This window comes from Mizuhopecten yessoensis, unplaced genomic scaffold (assembly GCF_002113885.1).
Source record: "Mizuhopecten yessoensis strain PY_sf001 unplaced genomic scaffold, ASM211388v2 scaffold5875, whole genome shotgun sequence".
Lineage (NCBI taxonomy): Eukaryota > Metazoa > Mollusca > Bivalvia > Pectinida > Pectinidae > Mizuhopecten > Mizuhopecten yessoensis.
The window spans coordinates 249,207-273,458 of NW_018406267.1; the positions used below are offsets into that span (position 1 = coordinate 249,207).

The 24,252-nt window shown below is 35.3% G+C and overlaps 1 protein-coding gene and 1 long non-coding RNA gene across 3 annotated transcripts; one reads left to right on the top strand and one right to left on the bottom strand.

The window, feature by feature from the left end:
* The first annotated feature begins 170 nt into the window (after positions 1-170).
* On the top strand, positions 171-9,862 carry LOC110451190. Of its 2 annotated transcripts, none has more exons than XR_002463046.1 (3): positions 171-1,536; positions 1,593-1,619; positions 3,156-9,862. It is a non-coding gene; the product is annotated as an uncharacterized LOC110451190 (long non-coding RNA). The 2 variants fall into 2 exon arrangements; XR_002463045.1 differs by having other exon boundaries at positions 171-1,508.
* Positions 9,189-18,762, bottom strand: LOC110451188 (guanine nucleotide-binding protein subunit beta-5-like). Its single transcript, XM_021499065.1, has 10 exons — positions 18,608-18,762; positions 16,919-17,061; positions 16,159-16,200; positions 15,535-15,611; positions 14,724-14,847; positions 13,835-13,978; positions 13,333-13,473; positions 12,864-12,960; positions 11,680-11,846; positions 9,189-10,899 (listed from the first exon to the last, which is right to left on the bottom strand). The coding sequence occupies exons 1-10, from the start codon at positions 18,732-18,734 to the stop codon at positions 10,888-10,890; spliced, it is 1,074 nt and encodes a 357-aa protein (XP_021354740.1). The 5' UTR covers positions 18,735-18,762; the 3' UTR covers positions 9,189-10,887.
* Positions 18,763-24,252: the final 5,490 nt, after the last annotated feature.

The window sequence follows — 24,252 nt, forward strand, 5'->3', positions numbered from 1 at the left end:
GGAAACTGGAGTACCTGGAGAAAACCCATGTGGTCAGGCCGGTGAATTGATGCCTTTTCACGTCCGATCAGGGAATTGCACCCCGGCCATCTTGGTGAAAGGCAGGTGCGTTGTCCATTATGCCACCCGTCAACTAATCTCACCATAGATAAATCAAAAGTCCAAAAGACGTAGCTGTGTTTGTAATATTTTATTTAACATGTACTGTCTATATAACAAATATATTCAGATGTTCATATGAATAAAAACAAATATTAATTGGTACTTTTTTTTTGCTGCATTTAATTGTCTGCAAAATATATCTTGTGTTGATTATCAAAGAAGCACTCCAATATATTGCACACTCCACCAAGAATACTATTGCACTAGAAAGGAACTAATACCAATGCTTCAGAGCAGTGTCAACACCACCACTAATACACGCTGTACATACGGTGTAAAAAACTCAAATCTAGGGGTCATGAGGAGGTCCAAACATGGTACCTACAATATAGTAATGGACACTGCCTCACATATACACACAGATAATTATACAAGAGAGTTCAAAGCAGAAAGGTTACAGTAAAAACAATTCAAACATGTTTTTTTTTTATATCAAATACTGTATATAATACATGCATCATTTGCTGCTTGATCAATTCAGAGAGTTGCTATTTCCTAATTTCCGTTCCCTCAGATTTGCAAGATTTGTCATGCATACAGAATAAGCTCTTTTGAGTGACAACATTGAGTTGAAGCTTGTATGATTGACAAAATACCATAAGCTCATGAATGAAAACATGAAAAGCTCATATGTGTGACAACATGGAGGAAGCTCACATAAGCTAGAAGATGGAGTAAGCTCATATGAGTAAGAACATGAGGCTTATATGAGTGGCAGAACAGAGCAAGCTCATGAGCATCAACAGGAAGTAGATTCAAGAATGGCAGCATGGAGTAAACTCGTGAGCATCAACATGAAGTAAGCACATAAGTTACAGCATTGAGTAAGCTCATAGCTGTGACAACATAGAGCGAGCTCACACCAGTAACACATGGAGTAACCTCATAGAGTAAGCTTGTATGAGTGACAATGAAGCAAGCTCATATGATTGATAACATGGAGTAAGCTCATATGAATAACAACATGTTGTCAAATTATATTAGCGACAATAAGCAAAAAGCTCATTTGAGTTACAACATGGAGTAACACACTTTCTCTGTGACAACATTGAGTAAGCTCATATGAGTGACAGCATGGAGTAAGCTCAGATGAATTACATGGAGTAAGCTCAGATGAATTACAACATGGAGTAAGCTCAGATGAGTTACAAGATGGTGTAAGCTCAGATGAGTTACAACATGGTGTAAGCTCATACTTTGTGACAACAAGGTGTAAGCTCATATGAATTACAACATGGTGTAAGCTCATATGAATTACAACATGGAGTAAGCTCAGATGAAATACAACATGGAGTAAGCTCAGATGAGTTACAACATGGTGTAAGCTCATACTTTGTGACAACAAGGTGTAAGCTCATACTTTGTGACAACAAGGTGTAAGCTCATACTTTGTGACAACAAGGTGTAAGCTCATACTTTGTGACAAAAAGGTGTAAGCTCAGATGAATTACAACAAGGTCTAAGCTCAGATGAATTACAACATAGTGTAAGCTCATACTTAGTGACAACAAGGAGTAAGCTCAGATGAATTACAACATGGTGGAAGCCCAGATGAATTACAACATGGAGTAAGTTCAGATGAATTACAACATGGTGTAATGTCAGATGAATTACAACATGGAGTAAGCTCAGATGAATTACATCGAGTAAGCTCAGATGAATTACAACATGATGTAAGCTCATATGAATTACAACATGGAGTAAGCTCAGATGAAATACAACATGGAGTAAGCTCAGATGAAATACAACATGGAGTAAGCTCAGATGAATTACATCGAGTAAGCTCAGATGAATTACAACATGATGTAAGCTCATATGAATTACAACATGGTGTAAGCTCATATGAATTACAACATGGAGTAAGCTCAGATGAATTACACCATGGTGTAAGCTCAGATGAATTACCACATGGTGTAAGCTCATACTAAGTGACAACATGGGGTAAGTTCATACTTAGTGACAACAAGGTGTAAAATCAGATGAATTACAACATGGTGTAAGTTCATACTAAGTGACAACATGGTGTAAGCTCATACTTTGTGACAACAAGGTGTAAGCTCATATGAATTACAACATGGTGTAAGCTCATACTTAGTGACAACAAGGAGTAAGCTCAGATGAATTACAACGTGGTGTAAGCTCAGATGAATTACAACATGATGTAAGCTCATATGAATTACAACATGGAGTAAGCTCAGATGAATTACATCGAGTAAGCTCAGATGAATTACAACATGATGTAAGCTCATATGAATTACAACATGGAGTAAGCTCAGATGAAATACAACATGGAGTAAGCTCAGATGAAATACAACATGGAGTAAGCTCAGATGAGTTACAACATGGTGTAAGCTCATACTTAGTGACAACAAGGAGTAAGCTCAGATGAATTACAACGTGGTGTAAGCTAAGATGAATTACAACATGGTGTAAGCTCATATGAATTACAACATGGAGTAAGCTCCGATGAATTACAACATGGAGTAAGCTCAGATGAAATACAACATGGAGTAAGCTCAGATGAAATACAACATGGAGTAAGCTCAGATGAAATACAACATGGAGTAAGCTCAGATGAATTACAACATGATGTAAGCTCATATGAATTACAACATGGAGTAAGCTCAGATGAAATACAACATGGAGTAAGCTCAGATGAATTACATCGAGTAAGCTCAGATGAATTACAACATGATGTAAGCTCATATGAATTACAACATGGTGTAAGCTCAGATGAATTACAACATGATGTAAGCTCATATGAATTACAACATGGAGTAAGCTCAGATGAAATACAACATGGAGTAAGCTCAGATGAATTACAACGTGGTGTAAGCTCAGATGAATTACAACGTGGTGTAAGCTCAGATGAATTACAACATGATGTAAGCTCATATGAATTACAACATGGAGTAAGCTCAGATGAGTTACAACATGGTGTAAGCTCATACTTTGTGACAACAAGGTGTAAGCTCATACTTTGTGACAACAAGGTGTAAGCTCATATGAATTACAACATGGTGTAAGCTCATACTTAGTGACAACATAGCGTAATGTATAAGCTCATGAGTGACAACATGAAATTAGCTCAGGAGAGTGACATCACTTAGTAAGCTCAGGAGAGTGACATCACTGAGTAAGCTCATATGGGTATTCTGGTCTAATAAGCTATTAAAACAAATGCTTTAAAAGTTTGGCATACATGTTTTTTGTCATAGCATATCTGAAAGTATGTGCCATGTTTAACCATACCAGGCTTTTAAAAAATTGTACAGAGGTCATAAAAAGAATAAACAATACAGAAAAAGAGTCTATACATCCTTAAACATTATTTTTTTTAACATGCTATATATATAAAATAAAAGCTGTACACATTAATATAACTACAAGAATGAGTACATGAAATATGTATGAGACAACAGGGATTTTATTTTAACTGTCTCCACTCCAGCTTCTACGAGTCACTTATTATATTTAGTGCATATATGGATGCAAAAAGTGGGTGGAGTCACTGTTAGAATAACAAGCTGTGAGACAGTATGTGATATACATTTGTTCATTATTAAAACTTGAAATTGTTTGGTTCTGTCAACTTTAATTATTGTACAACTTCAAACCCCTATACTGCCACATATAAGTGTGGCCAGGAAGTGATTTAATGGTTAAATGTTGAAATCTTGGTCCCTATGTTCATCATTTAGTATTATCAGTTCTATATGCATCAAATAAATATTTTGTTGAAGATATATTTTTCCACATATTTCCGATATGTAAACAAAGCCTTAACCCTTTCCTCCCTATGTAACTTTAGTAGACTCTACCATGCATTGATATGGATGAGTCCATTATGGTCTACAGTGGTGAAAGGGTTAACCAGCAACGATTCCTCTCCTAAAATACAATTATTGCAATATATTCTAGATATCCACTATGTGTAAGTAAAGAGTATTGATTGATATACTTAACAAGAAAATACCTGTGTAAGTACAATTTTGAATTTATTTTGATCGTATTACTCAGAGCAGGTATATTTTGGTTTAGTCAAGCTCGCTAATCCAGCCATTATTTACCAGGATTCTCCACCATCCAGCCAGACCATAGAGAGGTTATACTTTGTTTAATAAAAAAAGAAAAATCTGAGTCATCAATCCATTAACCATTTTTAAGGGAATAAAGGTGGCTACATTATCGCTGGTCCACTGTCATATACGTACCAGAAACTGTGCTAACATCTAGGTTCATTGTTGTATACGTACCAGAAACTGTGCTAATATCTAGGTGAGATTATCAAACGTCACAATTATCACACACTTAATGATATTCAGTCATTTTAGTTTCATCATGTTAAATATTATGCAAGAGCTCACACGAAAAAATTAAACACACCTACGCATTACAATTGTATAATTATGTACCATTACAAAATAGGGGAGACAATTTGGTTCCATAACAAGAATTACACCTAGTCAGGTGAATCACTGAGGAAAAGTGCGAATACATTGTTGATTGATACGAACTTTCTGTATATAGAACATTTACACTTCTAGTGAACAACTATAATTACAGCACTACACAGGGTTCTACTGATTTCAGTCAGGACCATGCATAATGACAGCTATCAACATTTCACGCTCCCATGACTCAAACATTTTAATGTAATTTATAAACCATTGGACAGCTATATCCAAGATGTAAAATGATATTTTTTGAGTGGTCGTGCCATTACACAGACCAAAGTTTTAACCCTTTCACTGTAGACCATAATGGACTCATCCAGATGAATGCATGGAAGAGTCTACTCTAGTTACCTAGGGGTGAAAGGGTTAAAACAGGGGATTATGAAATGGGATATTGACATATCTGTCCATAATTATATAACATCACAAAGCATTAGGGCTAGACCTTCAGTGAATTCCATTGAAAACTAAAATGGATTCCGAAATTTAGATGCTGTGAAATCATCACTTCATTTACAATGTAGATTTTATCACCACCCTTGGTAAGACAGGGGTTACATGTAACAACCATGTGTTATTTTGTTTACAGAAATTGTTGTACACGTACAGAGAACAAATATAGGCACATACCTGCTTTAATACCAAATGTATACATCATCATTCAACCTTTTGAAGAAAGTGTTTTATATATAAACATTAGAAATTCAAGTTTTTAAAGTTACTGCAGCCCAAAAATTTAAGGAAACCCGTCCTACTTAATGTAAAACACTGTGAATTCCACTGTAGTTTTTCCGTACATAGCTACCTCCCCTTAGTTTCGTTTTGGTACTGTCTTGGGCCAGGGGCCAATCACTTATTATGTAGCTTAGTTGGTACATGTAAGAGCAATCACAAACCTAATGCCATGCCAGCAACAAGTTTGTCATTCCCAGTACACTGTAATAGTGTTTGGCAGTGGTATGGATATCCTGAACTCATTCACCCCTTTAGACACATTTGAACCCTTCCAATTCAAAGGTTGGAATAGTTCATTATGAAAATTCAGGGGTGAATGAGTTAAGCAACACTTTATTAGTCGATGTGTAAAATGTTCAAGCCAATAGATAGGCAAAATGTTGATATCTTTAGGAGTTAATAAGTATACTATTTGTGCTCAAGCCATGACAAGTCACTTTGTACATTTTACTTGTGTATACTTACAATCATCAACATCATCAGATGGTGAAACGTGGTGTAGACACATACAGATTTTTTGCAATTACACAGACTTATGAAGCAGAGTATAAAATAAACATATCACATGCTCATCCACGTAATGTTGCGGTAAAATTATAGAAAAGTCATTGATTACTAACATACCCGACAACATTGGAGTCAAAAATTTACCATTTTCCCCCTTAAAATGTTATAAGCGATGTATATATTTTGCAAACATGATTTTATTAATATTAAAAATATTTACAAGAACATGGTAGCATAATAACATTACACTGACCTATTCACTACATGGGACCATATTTTATCCGACTCATAAGGTGTTTCCTCAGAGAGAAAATAAGATCAGTAATTTTTGTTTCGATTTCAACAACCACAATATATCAAGAAATTTGGATTTCCTAAGGATTATAAAAGAGTATTAATTTTATAGGAAATATACATTGTATAAGTAACACCATTCTATGATGAAAAGTGAAAAATAAATAAGTTTTGAATCATAAAAAATCAAGTTGTAACATTAAGGTTTAGAGTTCAATCTATTTTCTACTGTTTTCAGACCTTTTATAGTTATTTTCATGTTAAATTTATATTGTTATCTCACATTCCTATAAAGACAATCATAGGTTAAGGGCATTTTGAAATTGTTCTCAGTGATATTGCAGAGAAATATTAACTTAACAAATATCCTGGCTATAGGTAGTGGAATCGAGAGGCCTAGGGATGAAATCCACTGAAGTTATTTTTGTGAAAAAGAAATGTTATAGTATAGACCTGTTTTATGTATAACTATTTCTTAAAGTAAGCTGGTAAATAAATCAGACTAAGAAAAAGTGCTAAACAAATTGGAACTCTTCTTTGTTGGAGATGCATTAAATCAATGGAACTCTCTACCTTAAGTAATATCTAAACTAGACCTTAAAATGATATCATTATCTTTGTATCATATTTAGAAAATATAACCATACTTGAAGAATAAGACTATGGGACAGATTTGACAGGATGTTAGAAAAGACAGAGGCCATGTTAGACAGGTTTTATTGTCAATTCTAAAACATGACTGCCATATTTCTTGCTGACTGGATGAAATATAACTGAATATATCTTTTTCATTTATTTACCATTGATCACCATTCACCTCTAATCCTCAAAATTTATATATTCACTATAACTCAGGCTGCTAGAAAAGTCTGATAAATATAAAAACAATCTGAAAATTCATTTAAAAACTGTACCATGCTTTCCACCATGAAAGACTTGGAGATTTCACATGACAAGTAATACATTAATGAGACAAATACAGTATTATAATACACTGTACAAAGTTACAACATCTGATAAATGTAATACTATTGATGTGTGAATACACTGTACCATATAACTGTCACACTTATTACACATGTGTTGAGGACTATGTGAAGGGACTTGTGAGAACGTTGTACTTTTGCGTGTGATGTCATCGTTAGACGACCATTTACACACTCGTTTCTGATGAATGACATGTGCACGGCGACGAAAATAATCTGCAAGTATTCAATGATGATTTGCTTCATGATTTGTTACAGTGATGAACGATCATGTCACCTGTTACCGACTCAGCTACAGGGAATGGAGGCCTTAATGGAGGCCTTGGTTACACCCCGTTACATACTACCGTATTTATCCTGCAATAAGCCCAGGGGACCAACACATAATCTCTGACTCAAAGTAGGGAGTGGGCTTATTACAGGAAAGTGAAATAGCATTTGTTGAAATTTCTACTGAACCGCAATATATCTGGGTGGGCTTATTACGGGAAAGGTAAATAGCATTTGTTGAAATTTCTACTGAACCGCAATAGATCTGGGTGGGCTTATTAACAGGCATGGGTTTATTGTTGGATAAATATGGTAATATGGCAATTAAAAATGAAATTGACTGGCCAAAGTACTGTAAAATATTGTCTCTCACTTTACAGAACAACTTTCTGTCCTCCGGTACTTCAGTTTCAATGAAAATATGATCTTACAGAATTAATATTATCATTGGAATAAGTTAAAAACAAATATATTCCAAAAAACTCAAAAATTTAACAAGCAAAAAATCTTCAACATTGAATCTTTGGATTTATAAATAAAAGGTTTTTTTTACAGTATATCCCGTTCCTGATCTAGACGATGACGGGACAGGTGTTACCAATATCACGTTTTCTGATTTTACGTGAATATGGAATCATATTTAATTTTCAATTCTTCAAACTTAGGTCTTTTACAAGTAGTTATAGACTCAGTAGGAGACTTTACGGAATAGAACATACTCTATGGACTGAAACTGTTTGTCATCGTAATTAACAGCACACTACTTCCGGTATCGTTTTTATAATACTGATATACCCTATTAAAACACTAACTATTTATGTCCATCAAAGGATTTCTTAGTGATACAAATGTCATTCTATCAAACTTCTTGATTATTTATATATATACTGACCACTCTACCTACAAAATTTGAACAAACGTTAAAGTTACCTAAGGCATTAGTAAAAATATCTGCATTTACATAAAGAATTCTAAATGATTAAAAATATCTACACAGGTAAAAGTATCAAAACTGATAAAAGACAAAGTAAAAGTAAAATCAAAATAGAGACAGATAAATGTTAAACTGGAAATGATTAAATCTGTTAAAACAAGCCTTGAATCAGCACCAGTATTAAAGATAAAATACTATGTAAACTAAAATATTTCTGTAACAAAAAAACCCATCAGATCTGACTAGAAATCACAGTTATATTGGCGACTAGAAAACAGTAAAATTCAAGCATATTTCAATGAAGATTGGAATCATTAATAAGTGTGGAGAATAAAGATGTGCTAACCAAGATGGCATCACCAGTAAGCATTCTGATATTGATTAAGTGAATGCTCAAATAACTCCTTCTTACATTAAAAAATAACCAAATGGTTGTTCAACATTTCCAAGAAGTCAAACGTATTTTCTTTCATTAATTATGCATTTTCAAAACTGGAATGACTATTATGCTACAGTGTTATAAATCATTCATATTGTCAAAAGTAAATTAAGGCTATAAAGCTGAAGACGCAAGCCTATCACACTTATATTAAGGAAATATGCTACTTTACCAAAATATGAATCTCTTTTATAAAAGAGTTCAAAAGGAAAAATCATGTCAATTTTTATTATGAAAACCAGTTCATATTTGTGTTTGTTATCTTTTTTGGTGGATAAAGTTGTGATGAAACATAATGTTGACTTAACACATGATTAAAAATACTCAGTGTGTGAGAAAATCCTTGTTTAAAGGAAGATAATTCTAAAATAAATTACCAGTAAAAAGTGTAAGGGAGATAATTTAACACAAATCACTGATAAAATATGTAAGGGAGATAACTTTAAAAAGAAAATTCACAAGCAAAACGAACAAAGGAGGGAACTCTTAACAAAATATACGAGTAAAGTATGTACGGCAACATATTCCTAAACATAATTTTCATAAACTTTTTTATTTTTAGAGAATTGCGAATATCCCTTGTATTACCTGTTTAACTGTTTGCCTCTGTTTACGTTTTTAGCTCTGTTATTTTTAAACTTAATGATGTGCATTTATGACAGACATTTTGTCATCAGAAAGTTGTGAACGTCACATTCTAAAGAAATATCATGTCACAGTTAAATTCTAATATACCTGTCCAGTAGAACTGGCAATCATTACAGAAGGATGTAAATTCTAAATGTAATACTTAGCTATACAGATTACTTATACACTATAGTGATACCAGATAGCTATGGAATATCAAACCAAGTACAGTATAGCAAAAACTTCAGTTTCTGTTTACTTTGAACGTAATACAACATCTGTGAATCATCAACAATGAATGTGATCTTTTATAAGAAAAGGTCAGGGGGCACTCTCTAATAACAACTGTCTATGATCCCAAACATATAGGTCAAGGTCAGAAATATAACTCGTTATTCAACACCTGTTGAACAGTCTATTGAGATAATAAAAAAAAAAGAGAAAAAAACATTAAGACAGATATAAACCCCTCATTTAAAAGATTTTACAACTTATAAACCTGTATAGAATAAATCAGAGGTACTCCGACCTTCACAACGTCAAACTCGCACTGGAGTGGTTCTATTACCTGTACCAGAACTGTAAAAAGACTGTTTTGAATTCTGACAGGTATGGAGATCATCCGAATACCAAGGTCAATACAAGCATTCAATTTAAAACTTTGCAAAATTATTCAAGTTTATTACACTTGAACTGCTTCAAAATAACAAACAAATCTTCCAACTCTCTAGTTACAAATGCCATAATCACATGACTCCTTAAAAAAAAAAAAATCGTTGAGAATTTTATATTTCTTATAAAGTTCAAGGTCACAAGATGAGTTGTATCATACCAGGTGAATAACTTGTTTACAAAAGTCAAAATCACAAAACACACACTCGTGAAATGCTTGTATATAACGTCTTATACAGAAAAACTTGGTGATCAAGGTATAAATTTGAAAAAAATAAAATATTGAATGGTGGGCCATCAGAAAGGAAGGGTAGTGGTTATTTAAAAGGGCAAAGGTCATGGGGTTAAAAGGTACAGATTATGGGGTCAAAGGACACAGATGATGGGTTCAATGTGAGGGAAGGGTTAATTCTATCCACACCTGCTTATTGACTTATTTGTACCTGTAGACTTTCGGTGTGTTTGTACATAGATGGTCCTCAATTCCTCATCAAAAACTTATGCATCTACCCCTGAAATTTCATGATGAACTATTCCAAGCTTTGAATTGGAAGAGTTCAAATGTGTCTTCAGGGGTGAATGAGTTGATGTTAGAACAATGATGGTTGTCAATTATTTGGCATCAAATACCATCAACATTAGACTGATGCCTCTACACAATCCTCGACATAAGTACCATCGGAGCGACGGTAGACAGTTGCAATTTGGTTATTTCTACCGCAGAGCGAGAATTGAGGACTGATCAATGGGTACGGCCAGAGATTCAACATGGATGCACCATCAAATCTTGTATGAAAGAAATGTCTAAGCCCATATCTGAAAAAACAACAACAAATGACATAAAGTTGTAGGCGTCCTTATTATGATACTCAACTTAGTTCAATTCTACATAAGGTTGTAGGCTTCCTTATTATGATACTCAACTTAGTTCAATTCTACAATAAGATATCTGTAATATACCATTTCTGAATGGCAATAAGGACTTAACAAACTATTGGTGGAGCAAGTCAAGTCTTAAACATCATCTTATATAGGTCAAGTCATATATATCATGTTATATAGGTCAGGTCATGTAAAATGTACTTTATGTTATAAAGGTCAGGCCATGTACATCATGTTATATAGGTGACGTAATGTACATCATATTATATAGGTCAGGTCATATACACCATGTTATATAGGTGACGTAATGTACATCATATTATATAGGTCAGGTCATATATACCATGTTATGTAGGTCAGGTCATATTCATCATGTTATGTAGGTCAGGTCATATACATCATGTTATGTAGGTCAGGTCATGTGCAATGTACTTCATGTTAGGTAGGTCAGGTCATACACATAATGTTATATAAGTTATATACCTCACATCATGTTATATAGGTCAAGTTATATACATCATGTTATGTTATATAGGTCAAGTTATATTCCTCACATCAGGTTATATAGGTCAAGTTATATACATCATGTTATGTTATATAGGTCAAGTTATATTCCTCACATCAGGTTATGTTGGTCAAGTTGTATACATCATGTTCTAAAGGTCATGCCATATAGATACCGTCCTAATTATACGACAATGCCGGTTGATATACCTTTAACGAGTAATCCCAGCTCCCGGTACATAGAGCAGTGCCATCAGGTGAGACTCCGAGACAGCTAACTCGGTTTTCATGTGCATACAATATCGTCACTCGGTTTCCCTTTAATACATCCCAGACATTCACTGTGTAATCGTTGTAGCCACCAAATAGAAGTCGACCTGTCAACAACAAACAGTTTTAATATTCTATATCATGTTGAATAGATTGATATATAAAAGGATTGGTGGTCAGATTGTGTTGTAAATAGTGCACTCACCCCTCACCAAAACTGGCAAGGATTGGTGGTCAGATTGTGTGGTAAATAGTACACTCAACCCTCACCAAAACAGGCAAGGATTGGTGGTCAGATTGTGTGGTAAATAGTACACTCACCCCTCACCAAAACAGGCAAGGATTGGTGGTCAGATTGAGTTGTAATTAGTGCACGCACCCCTCACCAAAACAGGCAAGGTTTGGTGGTCAGATTGGGTTGTAATTAGTGCACTCACCCCTCACCAAAACAGGCGAGGTTTGGTGGTCAGATTGAGTTGTAATTAGTGCCCTCACCCCTCACCAAAACTGGCAAGGTTTGGTAGTCAGATTGAGTTGTAATTAGTGCACTCACCACTCACCAAAACCGGCAAGGATTGGGGGTTAGATTGTGTGGTAAATAGTACACTCACCCCTCACCAAAACAGGCAAGGATTGGTGGTCAGATTGTGTGGTAAATAGTACACTCACCCCTCACCAAAACAGGCAAGGATTGGTGGTCAGATTGTGTGGTAAATAGTACACTCAACCCTCACCAAAACAGGCAAGGATTGGTGGTCAGATTGTGTGGTAAATAGTACACTCACCCCTCACCAAAACAGGCAAGGATTGGTGGTCAGATTGAGTTGTAATTAGTGCACTCACCACTCACCAAAACCGGCAAGGATTGGTGGTTAGATTGTGTGGTAAATAGTACACTCACCCCTCACCAAAACAGGCAAGGATTGGTGGTCAGATTGAGTTGTAATTAGTGCACTCACCCCTCACCAAAACTGGCAAGGTTTGGTGGTCAGATTGTGTGGTAAATAGTGCACTCACCCCTCACCAAAACCCGGCAAGGTTTGGTTCCCCCAATTGGAATTGAAATGATATGGGGTCACTTAATTGACAATGTGAAATTTCTCCAGCTAGAAGTGCGTACTTACCACTAATGGAAAAGTCGACAGAGTTACAGCCATTTATTAGACTATCTTTCTTGTAACAGTTCACCTCTCTGTCAGCTCGCAGGTCAAACAGGCGACACTGAAAAATTCAAGTTTTCTAAATTGATGTTTTTTCTGAGAACGCACCGTTTCATTATAAAAGTTTCATTTGAGAGAAAGGGTATGTTATTCAATTATATAGCTATACACAGTCAAAACTCTATCATTATGAACTTCCCCAACACATTTACTGTACACTCCATATATAATCAAGTCAACTTTTTGTGCTGTGGTGGGGGTTGTTATTATTAGACAATGAAAAATGACATTTATTGGCATTTTAACTGTCTCTGTACAGATATGAGTGGGCTTATTACCAGGCATGGGTTTATTGTCGGATAAATGTGGTAATACACTGTCGATACTTTGTGGTTAATATTGAATCTGTTTGAGACATCGAGAAATTGCTCACTGTTGCATCATCCGATCCTGTTGCAAATGCGTCGCCACTCGGGTAAAAACGGACGCTGTTGATGTCCGAGTCGTGTCCTTCAAACATCTGTACGCATTCGCCAGATCTCATGTCCCACACCATGGCTGCCTTATCACAGCCCTGTTAACACAAAACAGTCCGCCAGTAAAAAATCGGCCATGGCAAATATCAAACATGCAAAATAATTCATTATTAAATTGCTTGCCGTCAGTTGAAACAGCTGAATTATTGAAGTTTTAAAATGTATATACTGTTATACTTCATCCACATAACAGAAGATCTCATTGGATAAAATGTTATTTTCCCTTACATGATCATGATATTCTTTGATATTTAAAAGCCTTGTTGTGTATTTTTTCTATTCCAGTATAGATTATTTATTGCCCATCTATAAGGAAACATATAAACATTAACAAATTATTCACGGAGAATTCGACATTGTGTTTTCTCACAAAGGGACGAAAATTTGTTTTATACTCACCCCTGATATAAATAGATTGCCAGTTTCCGAGGGTGATAGGTCAATACTCATCACATCTCCTGCGTGACCATGGAAGCTCTGGATCAGCTGACCACTCTCAACATCCCACAATGCACAAGTACTGTCGCCACTTCCTGTTAAAATCTGCAACAACATAGGGCTGTCAAACAAGGGACATTACAGTCTGCTTCAATCAACAGGGCTGTTTTCATTTAAACAGTTGAACCGGTCGGACCACAGTTGTTCGTTTATGTAATAAGGCTGGACCTAGTAATGTGATGCTGATTTCAGGCGAGCCTCGACAAAGCCTTGCAAGGCCTGCATAAACATTTGCAGGTCCGCCAGGATTTATACCTGAAATTGTTACATTTAAAAATAGACAAACCGGTTGTTCTGCATAAACGACCAGGCCCCAGGTGTTTTATATTTGACCTGACAGTCAAAGAAAATGTCTCATCATTAACTTGAACTAATTAATAATCTAAGTTGATTTTTAGAACCAAGAAAATCACATGTTCTGATTTTAATAGAGCCCAGGAATATTATACTTGGCAACCTTTTGAAATTCCCATTGGGGAGATTCCACATGCTCAAAACTGAAAACATAAATAAATGTGTGTATATACCCCCTAGAGATAATATAACTCTTTAAAATGACATCTTTTGAGAGTTCTTTCAGATGAAATCATTAGATCTTAGAATACCGGTCTAGAATAGTTTGACAAATTCACCTGTTCGAAATATTAAATCTAAGGGTCTAGAATCAGGGAACTCCTTCCTAAATAGGGAGAGTTATCATTTTTTTTTAACTTACTGTACCTAAATGATCAATCAAGTAAAATTATCAATCAATAATGTTTGGACTTGCAGTATACGGATAACCACATACCTGTTTATCTGAGGTTGTAAATGTACAGCAAGAGAGATAGCTCGTGTGTGTAGCTACTGCCTTCTTCTTGGCCGCGGGGTCATCTTCTCTCACCGGATAAACTGTGCACTTGTTGTCTAGACCTCTGTAATGTCAAACACATAGATTGATAAAAATTCCTGTAAGTTTTATTTCCCTTCAATGTTACAACCTAGACTGATTTTCACGTATCTGGTTCAGCTGAGTAAACCCGACCACAATAACAGGTGCATTTTAGCTCTGAACATAAGGTCAGCACAGTTTCCCTCCAAGTGTGTTCGTTTATTAAAGAATATTTCTGTGCCACTTGAAGCGTTCAAAACAGAATACGTGAAGATAACCTTAAAACAGCACTGCCAGAGTATCAACTGATCAAATCAATTGTGAGTTATAAGATTACGGAGAATCATCACTGTCTGTGCCGTTACGATCCTGACACAGTGTTCCTATTAATTTGGAATCAAAACAAGCAAAAGATTTTCCAGCAATAAGCCCATACCTGGTAATAGGCCCATACCTGGTAATAAGCCCATACCTGGTAATAAGCCCATCCAAATCTATTGCAGATCGGTTACAATGCAATCACATGCTATTGTATTGTCTTGTAGGCCTATTATGTACATCCCCAACTTTGAAACAGAGACTATGTGTTGACACCCTGGGCCTATTGCAGGATATATACTGTAATCTAAATGTACAGCAAATATCTTGCTTCCATTTCAATGTTGCGAGTCAATGGACACCAGGTTACAACATGCAGTTTTAAACTTGTAAACATTACAGGTGTACCTACCCACACGCTACAACCTCTCCTGAAGGACCAAACGAACACGCCATCACCCATGTCGTCGGCATGGTAACCGCATGCTCCTGGAAATATAATCAGGCTTTGATGATAACAGTTATCGACTACTAGAAGAAGGACATATTAATACTTACTACAATAAATCGTGGTGTAAATCTATATACAAGATTCACAGAAATGGGACTGTGACATGTCTCTTGGAATAGTACACACCTTCAGAATTTCGATGCATACATACATATATGTGACCTTGATTTAAACAAAATTTCCAGACATACAGGACCTTGAGCTGCTCAGATGGATATTAAATTGAAAAACACATGTTCTGTAACAGATTTTCGGTAAAGGGATAACGTTTTAGCTATATCTACCTATATCTAATAATATATCACTAGTACAATAAGTAATTAATGTTTGGCTGTCATATCACTATGAAACGCAATATTTGCATATCACTGGATCCTCCGCCTTTGTTCTTTCAAAAAGATTTGCCCAATGTTGATTTGTCTTAAACGAACTTAAAAGTATTGTTACCAGGCTAATGAACCTGTACACCCCTGTATACCTTATACGTAAAATGTCAAAATACATTTCTTTTTTATACAATCTCACCTTATTTGTTGTGAAGGCATCCCATACCAGCATTTTACCATCCTGAAGGAAAAGACAGACAGTTGGAAGGAATGACAGCAAATAATACAAATGTAATACAATCTAATTAAAATACATCTCAATATCGCTCTTATGTAGTAGCAATATTAAAGATATGCAATTACAAATATACTGAATACAAATATTTTATCTTTGCATTAAATAGGTATTATTTTGAATTTTTATTTCACCTACAAAATGGCTACATGCATATATAACATTAGTGTCTCTAAACAAACAAACCTGAAATAGGGCTGCAACAATGCATCAACATGACGATACGATACGTATCACAATGCTGTGGTCACGATATGATATGTATCACAATGATATGGTCACAATACATATAGTAACAGTAGAAGCAAAGAGAAAAGTTATGTTGCAAAGTTTTAATGGCAATATTACAACAGGAAATAGACTTGGTCCAAAATGGGCATGACTTTAAAGTTTCACACAATTCACGTCTTTTGACGTGCATGTTGAGTTGAAGCTTTCAATCACCGTATTGAAAGGGATATGATTTTAATTCAGAAACGACAAAATCCAAGAAATATTGTAGGTGTATCATAATATATCCTCCCAAAAAATATTGCGCATCGTACAGTATTTAAAATATCGCAATATATCATCACACGAAATATCACTGCAGCCCTAATTTGATGTGGTAGACTTTCAGACTTTTTTTAATGGTGGTCTGTTGTACCCCTATGTAACAGCTTACCTGTGAAGAGCTCACTATACGACGTTTGTCAGTCGACCAGTTCATACATAACACCTTCCCATGGTGTCCTTTCAACATCTTCCTTTGCTTCATGACAAAATTGCTTATACCAGTGTTTTCTATATTCATCGTGGCCCTGCACACTGCAAAAATAATATACACTGAAATAAACTTTTGAGCTTAACTTCTTTCAATGAAGTAAATCCAATGCTCTATAAGTGATAACAACATCAATGGAAATGTGCAGCATTACTGGTACTGTACATTAATTGAAATAAAATTCCATAACGATGAAATTTGATTAAAAGGAAGAATGTGATTTCAATATTTTTTTCTAAGGGAATTATTTATGGTCACAGTATACAGAGCACATTAATTGTCTGGAAAAATTTCAACACTGAATGATCCATGCTATGGTAAATCTGTATCAAGCATTCCATGGTTTTGGAATGGTGGGGTCAATCTTAGCTCATTTTGTCATAGAGTAAAACGGTAGAACTAAGAGTGAATGTTTGGTTTGTTTGTCTTTTAAATCCTATTATCAGCTATGGTCGGATAAGGATGTGCCAGGTTTTAGTGGTAGAAGAAGCCGAAGTTCCCGGAGAAAAAACACCAACTAACGTTCAGTACCTGGCGACTGCCCCACGTAGGTGTTGAACCTATAACCTAGTGGTGGAGGGCTAGTGGTTGCAGAAGGCAAGACTCCTTTACCACATTTTAACGAGATTGAGTTGTTACAATTTCAAAACTGCATCTTGGGATAGAGGTATAGAATAGTCTGACATTAACTTTGCATGAAGAAAATCAAACAATGATGAGCTTAATTGTAACTCATAGTTTTAAACCCAGTGTTCATCCTTTCTAAACTTCACAACAGCTGTTCCTACAAAAAGGCAAAATAAAATCACTGTAACAGCTCGTTCATGTCAATTTTTCATTTATGAAGATTATGTTTCAATACAGATGGACTTGAGTGGCCAATGCTTGGTTTTCTTGTTTCTAGATATCATTCCACTGGTGCATTCACAGCAAAGTAAGACCAAACTCACATTACTAGTATTATTAGTACCTTAATATGTCACAATTCCATGCACATATTGGGAACTGCTGTCTGCACCTGAAAGGTATGTGATCGTGATTTCTTCACTGAGTCAAAAACTTATCAACTTTCATGATAAATAAGGGGTCCTGATGTTCAACATACTGCATCAAGAGTGTATTATACAATCATGGTATTGCTATTATTGATTCATACACTCCCAAAATAGAAATTACAACACAAGTTTACTGTTGTTCACAGAGCCTTGTTGATACTGGCTGGAAGATAAGTAAATGTATATTGGGAGGCTTAGCTCTTCCTTACTGACAACAAGGCCATGCGATTGAACGGTGTTATCTTATGTGTAACTGTGACAGCTGACCAACTGATTGCGTCTAAGTGGGGACGAAAGGTTAAAAGAAGTTTAGTATGCTCCGGTGACAGATAACATCATCATTAAGTTATAATAATAAAATACGTGCTAAAAGTGGGCACATGTTTAATGGATTAATTTGCTGGATATACTTCAGACTTGACTGCATACCAGACAGTCAAAACATCAGACAGGAAACACATGAACTTGGGAAAGGAGGTTCGATATTCAAAGGTCATTCGCATTTCTAGAGAATAATTGCAAACAAGCATCATACTGTCGATGTCTTTTAGTTTTTGTTTTTCATCTTCGAGTCTTTTCTTCAGCATCTCGGCCTCCCGACTAAGTGCTTCTATGGTATCCTGTGGATTATCTACTCGCAAGCCGTCGGTAGCCATTTTCATTTAATTTTCTATGAGGAACTTATTCGATTTTTCCTTGAAAGGCGGATAAACGCGAAGCATTCCGAGAATGCGGAAGTAATCCTTTAGAAAATCGAAGGGGAGATTTTCTTAATGTAAACAAAGTTAATTAAAACGACATGAACGACAATATTCTATGTTATTTATACAAAAATATTATTTAATATGCGTGAAGGTATATATTTATCTTCATTCGTGTGTTTCCAAGGTCTCAGTTGTATAAATCTTATCCCTGATTTAATGAGCTAGTAAATGTAACCCGTTCGTGCTCCATATACAATTTTAAGAGTTTTCAAAGCGATAATAACTAATGCATTAGTTTTTATGTAAAATATACGTCTACACTCCTAAAAACAACAATATACAAGTCTGTTTAGATTTTTAAAACATTTAACTTAGGTTTTAGAATTTCGGAACTCTAGCAAGTCTATATTTTTCTTTACTTCCGGTGTTAGAGCGCACTGGATTTTTTTTTATTTTCGTCATTAAAAAAAATCTGTGATAAGTCTCCACACCTGGTACACATACAACATGTATTTAATAAGAATATATCGACTTTTCTTTAATTGATATATGGGGAAATCGTTTTCTTTTAAAGGCTTCGACACTTTTTAAAGTGTTTTTTTGTTTACCGAAATGAAACAATGCATGCCTTAACTTTTTCTGTATTGCTTGAAAATCATTTAGCGCGTACATCTTTTTATTTATCTAATTAAAGTGAGTCAAATTCACTAGAAATTTTCAAGCTGGTCGAGTACCCAAAATAGAACACTTCATCACACACCCAAACAAATATTGACAAGTTGGAAATGGCCCAGCGAAGGGCAGCGCGGTATGTGCTCAATAAGCACAGGTACAACCATCGTACCTCCAGTGTGTCAGAAATGTTGGGCCACCTAAAGCTGCGCCCTCTAGCACATAGACGTAGAGATGCTCGTCTGACCATACTTCATAACATTGTAAACCAGAAAGTCGCTATCGTAAAATCAGACAGATTAATCCCTACACTGGGTTAGAAAATCCCGAACAAACCACCAGTTTTCGTATCAAATTCCCCACTCAAAAACCCAGACCAGAAAGGCATCATTCTTCCTCGAACTATACCCGAGTGGAATATCCAACCTGACATTATTTCGAGCCCCACAACGGAATTATTCAAATCAGCCCTCTACCGTCACCTTTCAAACGCAAATTAGACAATCTCGTATCTTTTAAAAACAATCTCTTTCCATGTTTCACTCCTCGTCTGACATTTTATCTTCAAATTGTTTAAGTTGGTCAGTACCATTTAGAAGTAGAAGTAGAAGTCAGTTTATGAAAATAACTGACGGTATTTAAAATGATTTTCGTCATTTCAAAAAAGTTTTGACAATTTCTGACAAATTTTAGTCATTTATTCCCTAAAATATATGTTTGATCATATAGTTTCCCATGCTAACAAATATGATAGGATATATATTTTGTCGCAACGTACAGTTTCCCGGGATCTTTTTAAATAAAATCTTTCCATTGATTTTCCGAGCAATGTTTAAAAGGTAGGCTGATGAAATTTGCTAAAACTGCATAAAACTATCAATCTTGATTGAAAATACATATGTACCTTTCATTTTTATTGCAAAATAAAAAATGCTGCATCAGATATATTAAAAGTGTCTCATTTTGGGTACCCTCACCCTAGAACGATATTTTTTTTCAAATTACAAACGAAATTTTAAAGTTGTTTTTGTAAATCTCTCGAAAATATTTTATTTATTGCGTTTTTAGTCAGTAATACAAACCTCACACTGCATATATAATATATATATATATATATATATATATATTATATATATATATAAAAAACCAGAACGCGTATGCGCACGTTCTTGTATGAAGCTATAGGTTGGTGTGATTAAGGATGTACACCTCTGAGAAGTCAAAAATTTCCTGTATTAAACTTTTTTTCTTATATGGATTTTTGGAAAAAGGAGTAAATGGCATAGTAGAAAATGCAAAAAAAAACATATGTCCGTGTGCTCGTTTTTGTGCTATGATCGGTCAAAGATACCAATTTACCACAACATGTGATTTTAGGTGACTTTTGGGGTTTTGAGCATTTGCAGAACAAATTCATACAATTTCTTCCAAGTGTGTTATCAGATATGTATAAATGTTTGTAGAATTGTTGAAAATATTATTTTCTTTTAAAATATAGAAGTAAATTTCTTAATTTTATTGTTTTAACTCCAAAAGCCGATTTTAGTTACCCCTACCCCTACCCCCTAATTTTTAATGAAAAAATACTCATTTTTTACCATTTTTTTACAGATTAAACGGTTGATATAAAAAGTTCTGGTATTTAACTTTTTTTAATATTTAATGATTTAAATGAAAACGTGTTTCTCTTTCAAAAACATCTACAAAAATGGGGGGTCAGTGTGCTTCTTTTTTTGTCCCATTATCATTTGTGTTATTTTTTTCGGGGTCAAAAGTTAAAAGTGCTTCAGTTACACTAAATACGTAAAAAAAATATCAATAATGTATGATCTATTTTTTTGACATATTTTTCAGATGCGTGTTTGCTAATAAACTTGATCATAAGTTGTTAAACATTACAAAAACCCATTACACCAGATCAAAACGAGACTTGAACGTGATTGAAACCTCAGAAGAGTACATCCTTAAACGATGTTCATACAACATTTGATATAGAGTCCTATCTACCTAACATAAGCCACTCTAAAGCACTTTACAGTACATAGATATACAATTAATACAATAAGGATATACAATTTTTGAGGAATTCGCAGGAGCTGCCTTATCAGGTGCTAAATACTTGCCCTATGTCACCTGGCTAATATCTCCCTATGTGTGTATGCCTACGTGTGTGCTGGAGATGTATTGTGTTCTGTTTGTAGTGGGACCGTCAACGGCATCTTTTATAGTGACACTTCATTTGAATGCTACATCACAGATACCGCAACATCCACCCAAGACCATTTTATATTCAAACTGGGTTGTTAGAGTTGTGTGGGCAGGAGAAAAACACTTTCTCTGATATTCCATGCGTGCGACGACTCCGAGGATCGAACCCCGGTCGCCTGCGCGGAAGGCCGAAGTGTTAACTTAACCACTCGACCAATCCGCCCATTTAGAGGGAAAACATATGCACTCAGTTATCGAAAACGAAACCTCCTGGAAGATGTTATACACAACCTGGGACATCACAACCATGGCAGATCCTCTTAAAAGATGCCGCGGAAATAAGACCTAATATAATTGAACATTTGTTTGTTAGTTAGTTTTGTTTTGTTTGGGTTTAACGGCACATCAACGGCTGTGGTCATTTAGGGCCATGGTGATTTATTAATTTATTTAATTTTTAAACAAATATGTGTGAAGCGAAGATAAAATCAGATAAAATGGTTCATTTTCAAAGCATTCGCATTATATGTGTAGATAATAAAAAATAAAAAGGGGGTTAAAATAATAAAAGAAATAATAGTTAGATGATATGGACTATGTGGTATATATAACGTCAAAGAGAGTAAGGTGGGTTAAAAGACATCAGAGTCTATAGAATAGACCGATGTCTTTCAAATAGTTGAATAATGCCTTCGAGTCCACGGAACTGAAAAGAGTTTTCATATCAGGGACTCGAAAGTAGTTATCACGAATGTGTTTTAAATCGGAACATTCTATTAAAAAATGTTCTACTGTAAATGGAGTGTCACATGCGTGGTATGAAGGTGGATCTTCTCGTTTTAAAAGGTACGAATGAGTAGGATATGTGTGCCCAGTACGGAGCCGAGCGAGGACAACTTCCTCTCTACGATCTTTCCGACTTGGAATAAATGTTTTAAATTTCGGTTGTACTTTAAAAAAAATGTTGCTGGTCTCGAGAGACCAACGTTGCTGCCTTTCATTTTGAATGGCTGTACGAATAACAGGTTCGAAATCTGTATATGGTAGTTTGATATTTGTTTGTTAGAGATTTAATGCATTTTTTGCTTTCCTGTCAACAAATTCGTTGCCTTTAATTCCGACATGGCTAGGAATTCATAGGAGAGTTATTTTAGACCTTTTTAAGATACGAGATATTCGAAGAGCAATATTTTGTACGAGTGTGTTTTTAGGATCTCGTAACTGTAAACTCTGTAGGACAAATAGAGAGTCTGAACAAATGATTGCCTTTTTAATGCGGTGTTCATCGATATGGTCGAGGGCCAAACCAATGGCGCATGCTTCGGCAGAAAAGATGGAGGCGCCGTCTGGTAGTCGAACTGAAGTGCAAGAATTAGCAGTACAGCAGGATGATGCAACTTTCTCGCCTTCTTTGGAACCATCGGTGTAAAGTTGTGTATGAGAAGGGTAATTCGAAATGCATTCCCGAAAGGAGGATTTGTGTTCTTCGGGCATAACACCTGATTCCCTCGCTCATGTAATGTAAAGTTAAAATCAGATAATTGTCCACGGAGGAACATCAGATATGTTAAATTCAGCTATGTCAATCAACTTTATGTTGAGTTCTTGCAGGAAATTTGAAATGCGGATACCAAATTTTGGCAGAGGTTTGAGTTTTGCGTAAATATGTTTTGGTATTTTGGGTTGAATACTTGGTCGAAAGCAGGATTTTAGGGTTTGATTTTAACTGAGCTGCAAACTGTAAGGCAACCTTTTTCCTTCTGTCATAAAGGGATGGTTCATTCGCTTCCACAAACAGGCTTTTAACAGGTGTTGTTCGAAAAGCTCATAGGGCTAGACGTAGCTCTTGGTCATGGATTGGGTCTAGCATCTGCAGGTACGAACTGGGCGCCGACCCGTATACCATAGAACCATAATCTAGTTTTGTTCGAATAAGTGATCTGTATAGGCGCGAAAGCATTTCACGGTCCGCTCCCCAATCAGTATGAGAAAGGACTCGTGTAATGTTAAACGCCTTGGAACACTTATCCTTTAATTGAACATCTGAAAAACACCCACAGTTTTTCGGTTTGTCTCTTAAATGTTGGCTCACGCAATGTTGAAAATGAACTTTTAAATTCAGAACTCATCGTCAAAGTCATGTTACCATGTGAAAATTAAAGAAAAGTTAAGGAGACAGAAACTTTGGAGAAACATATTTTATTTAAAGAATTTGCCATTCCTTTCAAGTCTGCAGGTCAAATGTGATTCCATAGAAACGTAACATGTTATATGTATGATAACGAAACATGTTGATTAGCCCCTCAAATTTTACAAGAGAAGTTTTTTGCTCTTGAAAGCTTAAAAGCCCAGCAAGAACAAATTTATCCGAATTTTGTTTTATAATCTTTATAATTATTATGGTTCTTAATAAAGCCTCATATATAAGTAAGAATGAGAAACACGCTCCGACGATTTCCCTTACGTGGGTATCAGTGACATTGCAACTTGTCAGGGATTCTTTTCTTCACAATTTCTGATTAACTCTCGAGACAACATGAATCGGTATTGTGATTACATACACCGATCCAGTGGCGGATCCAGAGACCTATCTGGG